Raw genomic sequence first — 8,223 nt, 5'->3', positions numbered from 1 at the left:
CGGGTTCTGGGCTGGGGCCCTCCCCACCCCCCACTCGTTGCCTGCACCCTTGAGAAAGCACACAGGCTGGGGGGGTGTCCCACCGGCCTCGCCCGGGAGGGAGCGGACCTGGGGGCCTGCAGTGGGTCCTCCAAGCACACCTCTGGGGCTGACAGCTGCCCACCCTCCCCTGAGCCCGCCCAAATCCTAGGCTGTGGCCACTCAGGCCTCTCTGTCCTGGGCCCTCCCATCTCGCCCCCCGCCAGAAAAGGTGGCCGGGAGCCCTCCTCCATCAGGACCCCCAGTGGTGTGGGGAGGGTGCCCCGGGCAGGCCCGTCACAAGTACATCTTCATGGCCTCATGCGTTGTGGGGCAGTAGCGGGCTTGCAGCTGGGCCAGCAGCGCCTGGGACGTGGCCTCCAAGCGCGTGCCCTGGCTCTTCTTGTTCCACACGTGGACGGCGTACGTGGCCTTGAGCAGCCGCTGCAGCTCCTCGGGGCTGACCTCCTGGAAGTACCTCCTCCAGTCCTGCCAGGGGATGGGGTAGAAGGCCTCGCTGGGCAGGGCGGTGACGCCGCGGCAGGCGTGGCTGTCGTCCAGGCTGCGGATGGAGCACCACTTCTTGAACACCCGCGTGAGCAGCTGCGGGCCCTGGTGGCCCCAGATCCAGCCGTTGTAGTGGGCCACGAAGTCGCGCATGCACAGCGCCATGAACTCGTGGTGGCGATCGAAGGCCAGGAAGGCACCGTTGAGGACGTAGCGGGACTGAGTGCCCAGCGTGTTGGTCAGATTCTGCAGGTTCCTGAGGACGATGAAGTCCGTGTCCAGGTAGATGCCGCCGAACTTCCACATGAGCGCGATGCGGGAGGCGTCGGAGAGCACCGGCAGCGCGTAGGGCTCCCAGCGGTGCCGCCGGGCCGCGTACCAGTCCGCCAGGGGCGTGTCCCGGAACAGCTCCTCCAGGTCCAGCGGCAGCAGGTGCACGTTGGGGAAGCAGCCCAGGAGCGAGAGGCCCAGGTGCCGGGGCAGGGAGGCGTTCCCGCCGGGCAGCCCCTTCATCAGGACCATCACCCGGGACTCGGGGTGGGTCCTGGCAGCCGACTCCACCGAGCACATGAACAGGAAGTTGGGGTTGGTCCGGTCTGAGGTCTCCAGGAAGAAGATGTTGCCCGGGGGCGGGGTGCTGGACAGCAGCGTAGGGAGCACCAGTTGGGGGCAGGGGACCTCGGCAGGCAAGTGAGAGAACTCTCTCTGGCCTCTGGGCTCTCCCACGATGTGCCAGTAGATCATGACGGAGACGAAAAACGTGAACTTGAAGCTGATGATAAACAGGGTGCAGACCCGCTGTCTCGGGGCGCCCCGAAGCAGCCGCAGCAGGCACTCAGGGGCCCCGGGCATGTTCTCCCCAGATGACGCCGAGCGCCCGAGGCAGGAACTGGCCGGTCTGTAAGAGACGAGTGTCACATTCGGGCAGACTGCGGGCATCCCCGGCCCCAAGAACACTTCCCACAAGCACCAGTGATGGCCAGTGCTAGCTTCCAAAAGCCCACGGACCTGCTGGCTCCGAATGCCACCTCCTTCCTCACCTGCAAAGCAGAATGGCAGGCCAGAGGCGGAAGGCTGGGAAGAGTCCCTTTTGCTCTCTGTGACACACCTGGGAGCTTCCCGGGAACTGAGCCAGTGCTACCTACAACACACGGCCATCACGCCCCAGGCCAGGGTCTGGCACAGACGAGGGTTGTCAGAAGCGATGCCTCTGCCACGTGGCACTCGGGCCCCTCTGTCCGGTGAGGTCTGGGCCCCTTGGGCCACTGGCAGCCCGTGATCTGATGCCTAGCACATGGACCCCTCAGGCCCATTCAATTCCACAAGCCAGGCCTGGAGCTGCTCCAAGAGGGCACACTGCCAAGTAGCCTTTGGGCTTTTCAGCAGGAAAGCCTGGGGCCTGGGCAGGCCTGGGCACTGGCACCTGAAGCCTGGAGGGCTGGTGGGCTCCAGGCACCCAGGGATGCATGCTGGGTCCTAAAGCCCTTGTCTCAGACACAGTGAAGTCTCTTTAAGTGTCTGGCTTTCCCAGCCTCTACCCTGGGCCATGCTTCCTAGAGACACAGGTCTGGAGGGAGAGGGGCAGGGAGATTGTGCTGCAAGCCAGTAACCCCGCCTAGGACAGCTGCCCTTCGACCCTCACCCCTCTCCTGGTGATGTCCACCTGGCCAGCAGCCGAGAACATCCTGGGGGCCTTACAAGTGGCTGGGGGAAATGCAACAGGCCTGGGTTCTGTCCCCAAGGGCAGGGCTACGGAAACACCTGGGAGGCACAGGACCTTAAGTCTGCCTGAACCAGCTAAGACGTGGGGCAATTCACTGAGCTCACGCTTCCTACCTGCAGGCAAGAACACCGGAACCCACTAAAGGGCTGACTGTCACCACACACGTGCCAGGTGGCCTGCTCAAGAAGTCACACACATGAAATGTTCTAAACCCTCCCAGCTGCTCTATGCAGTGGGGATCACTGTCCCCACCACCACGAGGCACCGAGAAGTCTGGTGATTCACACACGGTCCCAGGGCAGGCAAGTGGTGGGGCGGGGGCTTGAAGCCAGGCCACCGTCCAGCCTGGGAGAGAAGTGGCACAGGGGGCGTGGTAATGCACCTAGCACTTCGGGGACTCAGTACGCATTTACCCAGGCTGTTACTGCTATTCACGGAACCCCGGCCACCGTTTACCCAGCACCTTCTAAATTCCTGGGGCCCGTGTGCACCCCCTCTGGCTCTCCGTAGCCCCAAGGGTGGTTGGGCTGTTTCTCCTTTAGAGGCCAGGAAATGTGGACACACAGAGGGATGGAGGGACTGGGCACGCAGCCTGGGGGTTAACAGGGGCTGGAGTCAGCCCCTCCCCAGGACAGAAGGGTCTCCTAGCCCGAGGCTAGTGCCAGGAGGCTGGGACTTGAGCCTCTGGCCTGCCCTCCTGGTGGAAGGCTGGGACCCGCGGTGACGTCACTGGCTGGTAACTGACCAGCCTGGGTGGCCCATGGCGGCGAGGTAGGGATCCGGGCAGCTAGGCAGCTCTCCGGGGGACACGCCCTGGCTCAGCAGCCACACTCCTCTGCCGACAGGAACACGGCCCTTCCACAAATGCTCCGCACCCACAAATCCATCTGCAAAAGATGGCGAGACACAGAGTGAGGAGGGCGGCGGGCTCACGGAGGCCTCACGCCCCAGCCACACAGGGTCACTGGCTCAGTGATCTCTCTCGGCCCCACAGGGTGCTTGGGAGGAAGGAAGAGATAGGTGCAGCTCTGCCTCTGGGGAGCTCTCAGCGGGCAGGGGGGCCATCTGGAAACAGACATGGACAAGGCTGGTGATCGCTGAAATGCAGCAAAGGGTCCAGTGGAGCCAGGGGAAGGTGGCTTCCTGGAGTGTGACACTGATGGAAGGGCCTTAGCCAGGTGGGCTCCAGAAGCGACACAGGGTCCTGTGCACCTTTCCCCCGCCAGAGCCCGGCTCAGAGCCTGACCCACAGTAGGCACACACAGCCGGACTCGCCCTCTCGTTGATCTGCTCACTCACGGACTCACTCGCCCGGCGGCCAGAGGGACACTCCGAGGACATTAGCCAGATCATGTCATTTGTCTGCTGAGATCCTCAGTGATGTGGGAGGCCCAGGTCCACCAGGTCCTGCATGGCCCCCATCCCGGCCTCACACCCTGCGTCTCTCCGGGTTGTCGGCTCTCTCCCAGCCACACCGGGCCTGCTCACTCTTTCTCAAACCCATGCCCCCCATATTGCCATCTCAGGGCCTGTGTGTTCACTGTCCCCTCTGTTTGGAACCCTGTTCTCACAGCTGTTCACCTGGCTCGGTCCCTTACCTCCCTCTTGTTCTCACTCAGAAATCATCTTCCTGGGGCGCCTGGGTGGCTCGGCTGGTGACGCGTCTGCCTTCGGCTCAGGTCATGATCCCGAGGTCCTGGGATTGAGCCCCGCGTGGGGCTCCCTGCTAGCAGAGAGTCTGCTTCTCTCTCTTACTCCTGTTCCCTCCTCCCCCTTGTGCTCTCTCTCTCACTCTCACTCTCACTCTTAGTCTCACTCTCACTCTCACTAAATAAAATCTTAAAAAAAAAATCATCTTTTTCCTGTGGGGCCTCCCAGGCCCCAAAACTCCACCTCCCCTGTCCCTTCACGGCCTCCTCTGGAGTTTACTGTCCCCAGTACTTCCTCTGCCATACGGGACGTTTCGTTCTCATTTGTGTGGGTTACTGATGTGGAACGTCACCCCACGGGGATGGGTCTTTTTTGGTTTTCCTCAGCATCTAGATGGTAGATGGGCCCCAGGGATGCAGTCCACAGTCACCGAGCAAAGACTAAGTGGGTGGGTGAGTGAGTCAAGGAAGGAGCAAATCAACGAGGGCAGGAACCAATGAACAATCAGTGAATGAATGAATGAGTGAATTAATGAATAGGCTGGTCAGCGAGTCAGCAAATCAGCAAATGACAAAAGCAGTCAGGAGCGTGTGAGCAAGGAAAGGGGGCTGGAGAGCCGGGGAGCGGCCTGGGATCCCCGGCCGGGTCATGAGCAGCAGCGCCACTAGAAATCAAGAACCTCATGTTCCACTGCCAGGAGAGGCTATTTTGGTTCTGAGTATTTTTAACCCCATGTGAACCACACTGAGGAGTGGGCTGAGAGTTGAACAGATCGAGGCCCCGGCCTCCCAGGGGCCCCGCAGCATTGGGGTGATCTGGCTCTTCTGTGGGGTGGGGTGGGGTCTGGGCCCGTTGGGGAGGCCAGATGTGCCCCCTGAGCCCGCGCCCGCCCCCGTGGAGAGTGCCAGTCCCAAGCAGTGTCGTTATTTGGTCCCGGAGCCCAAGACCCAGGAATAGAAACTGTGCACAGGGCCAAGTTGGCCACAGCCCAATCCCCATGTGACCTCAGGTCCAAAGCATGCTCCTGGCCCCCCGGGATGGGACTCACAGCTGCAGCCCAAGTCCTGGCCCTTGTCAGCAGAGCCTGGCACGTGGCCACTGCCTCCTCCTGCCTCTCTGCCCTAGGGAGATGTTTCCAGTTAGCTTGCTGACTGTGGCCACCACCCTGCTCTGAGCTCCTCTGTGGCTTCCCATCATCAGGACCCCCGTGATCCAGCTCGGGCAGGAAGTGAGGGTGAGATGCACACAGCTGGCAGGTCAAAGGCCTAAAGGCCTGACCACTCCCTGCTCGCTGGGCCCTCAACACCAGCTTCGTGGACCCCCCGCCCCAGTCAGGAGCACCGGTGTCAGGGACCAGGTCCAAGTGCCTAGAAATGGCTTCTCTGCCTGATAATTGTCTCTCCTTCATGGCCCACAGTAGGGGCCACCCCACCTCTGACCTTCCCTCGGCTCCCGTGTCCATCCAGCTCAGCCTGGTGCTGGTGGACCATGACCGGAACAGAGTCATGGTGATAGGCAGTCACGGTCCATGCCGAACCGCGGGCTGCTGGGAAGGGTGCTGACTGGCTCCCAGAGGTCCAGAGAGGGACAGGGATTCTGCCAGGGTCACACAGCCATGGAGGGTGGAGCTGGTGCCCTCAGGGAGCCCTTCCTGCCCACCCCCCCCAGCAAGGACTGCCCCACCCCCAGGTCTTCGTGGAGATGCTTCAGGAGGCAGAGAGCCCAGCAGAAGTCACAAACCACAAAACCAAGGAAACAGAAGAGGGACCCGACTCTGACCTGCTCCCTGTATTGGTTTACTGTAGCTGCTGAGACCACTGACCACAACAGGTGCCTACTTTTTTCACAGCTCCAGAGAGCAGAAGTCTGAAACCACGGTGTCAGCCAGACCCGACTCCCTCTCGAGCTCTAGGGGAGAACTGTTCCTTGCCCCTTCCAGTTTCTGGTGCCCCGCTCCTGCCCCCTGCCCAGGCCTGGGGCTGCTTCCTCCAGCCTCTGCCCCTGCGCTCACACGGCCTTTTCCCACGTATGTTCTCCTCCTCTGTCTGTTGCAAGGACACTTGTCATTGGACTACGGCCCATACTTGGCTAAGCCAGGATCGTTTCCTCATCTCAAGATCCTTAACACCTGCAAAGACCCTTTTTTCCAAAGGAGGTCACAGTCACATGTCGCAGGGGGTAGAACACGACATATCTCCTCTCAGGCCACTATTTATCCCAAAACACCACTTTATATGTCCCCCCTGTCCTGGCGTCTCAGAACCACCCTCTGGTCACACACTGCCTGGAACATCACTGGAATGGCAGCTCCTCTGGACCCCAAGTGGGCCTCGCTGCATGGCCAGAGAAAAGGGGTACCCGCGCTGGTGATTCCCAGGGCAGACGGGGTGGCTGTCAGCTGGCTTTGCCTGCCCAGCATCCACTTTGACAACAGTATCCTGATTTCTTTTGAGGAACCCCCTCCACCTCACAAACCTCACTCTCTAGTTCTTGGGGTGGGCACACGATTCAAGTCTGCCTAATGACCGTGCCATGTTCTCCAGGCCACAGTGAGCAGCTCGGGGAGGAAACGTTAACCCAATCCAGGCCAAACAGAGTCACATGCTTTCTGATGGAGGTGCTAAGATGGAGCCATGAGCCAGGAGGGCAAGCCTGCCTGCCTGCCAGAGAATGAAGCTGGCCCAGAGGCCGGCAGAGATAAGAAATGGAGAGAAAGAGATGCGTGATGATGTCATCATTATACCTGGATGCTGCTATGCCTGAAGCTGGTACATCCTAGACTTCCTGTTACATCAACCAACCAACACACACACACACACACACAGGGGAAAAAGAAAGAAAGAGATGAAGGAAAAGTCTACCAAGCTGAAAGTAGGGATACTTTTGGAGACAGGACAGGATCAGGAACTCAGACCCTCCTTGGTGGGAAGAATCAAAACTTAGATCTTGAAAATCCTGCTTGAAGAGTTCGCAGTCCTGGCCCTGTACCCTTCTCCCATCCTTTGAGTCATAAGTAAATATTTCTACTTAAGAAGTAGGAGTTAGGGGCGCCTGGGTGGCTCAGTGGGTTAAAGCCTCTGCCTTCAGCTCAGGTCATGATCCCAGGGTCCTGGGATCGAGCCCCACATCGGGATCTCTGCTCAGTAGGGAGCCTGCGTCCTCCTCTCTCTCTCTGCCTGCCTCTCTGCCTACTTGTGATCTCTGTCTGTCAAATAAATAAATAAAATCTTTAAAAAAAATAAGAAGTAGGAGTTACAGTTACTAGAAGGTGATTTTTATAAAACAGCTGTTTTCTGAGCAGAACTTATACAGTGTTTCTTCTCTGAAGCCCGTAAGATGTTCTAAAGCCAGAATCGGGTCCACAGTGGCTTGCTCTTTGGGCAAGGTTACCAACAAAATGAGGGAGGTAGAGACTTGTTTTTCCAAAAGGAACAGGGCAGATTCTTGGTTCTGAATCATTCCTCCTCTGCTGATGTCATACAAAGCACAGGAAACAGAAAATAAACCACAAGCTTCAGCTTTAGGGACACTAAGGGCACAGAAAACCCATAAACCCCAACTCACATGTAAATGAGGCCCAAAGCTCCTGAGTCCACCAGATATAGCAGTGAGCCGGGGAGGAACAGGGTGCAGAGGCGACCCGAAGTGGAAGCTGACAGAAATTAGCACTTCTAAGAGGAAGATGAGTAAGTCAGAAGAGTGAACCGGGAGAGTTCAAATTTGGAGGCAGGTGGCCCATTCAAGCCAGTTGTGTTCTGTGAGGCCCAAGTACAATGGATCCAGAAAAAGGTCATATGTTATTTTATTTTTTATTATTTTTAAAAGATTTATTTATTTGAGAGAGAGCACACAACAGGAGGGGCAGGGAGAGAGAGAGAGAGAATCCCAAGCTGACTCCATGCTAAGCCCAGAGCCTAATAGAAGGCTTGATCTTGGGGGCGCCTGGGTGGCTCAGTGGGTTAAAGCCTCTGCCTTTGGCTCAGGTCGTAATCCCAGGGTCCTGGGATCGAGCCCCGCATTGGGCTCTCTGCTCCGTGGGGAGCCTGCTTCCTCTCTCTGCCTACTTGTGATCTTTGTCTGTCAAATAAATAAATTAATTAATTAATAAAAAAAAAAAGAAGAAGAAGAAGAAGAAGAAGGCTTGATCTTGGGACCCCTGAGATTATGACCTAAGTTGAAACCAGAGTCAGACACTTAACCAAATGCATCATCCAGGCACCCCAAGGAAGGTCATATTGTAAAGGAATAATCAATTTCCGTAAAAATGGAGAAACTTTGAGAACTAGCCTGGTCTCTCTCCCAATTTCCACCAAAACCTCCTACTA

The 8,223-nt window shown here is 58.1% G+C and overlaps 1 protein-coding gene across 2 annotated transcripts in view; it reads right to left on the bottom strand.

Annotated features, from left to right (window-relative positions):
- Positions 1–205: 205 nt before the first annotated feature.
- A4GALT (alpha 1,4-galactosyltransferase (P blood group)) overlaps positions 206–8,223 on the bottom strand; it is a 28,035-nt gene continuing 20,017 nt past the window's right edge. The window contains exons 1-3 of one of the 2 annotated variants that reach the window (XM_032882842.1): positions 3,847–3,904; positions 2,994–3,135; positions 206–1,423 (exon numbers count right to left, since the gene is read on the bottom strand). In XM_032882842.1, the coding sequence (XP_032738733.1) occupies positions 316–1,377 (1,062 nt within the window). In that variant the 5' untranslated portion in view covers positions 1,378–1,423; positions 2,994–3,135; positions 3,847–3,904 and the 3' untranslated portion in view covers positions 206–315. Of the gene's footprint in view, positions 1,424–2,993; positions 3,136–3,846; positions 3,905–8,223 lie in introns of those variants that run through there. The other variant, XM_032882843.1, reaches the window with a different exon arrangement.

This window comes from Lontra canadensis, unplaced genomic scaffold (assembly GCF_010015895.1).
Source record: "Lontra canadensis isolate GAN:19392208 unplaced genomic scaffold, GSC_riverotter_1.0 scaffold84, whole genome shotgun sequence".
NCBI classification, from domain to species: Eukaryota; Metazoa; Chordata; class Mammalia; order Carnivora; family Mustelidae; genus Lontra; species Lontra canadensis.
Note: the sequence above shows the minus strand (reverse complement) of the source record. Positions and strands in the feature narration are given on the sequence as shown.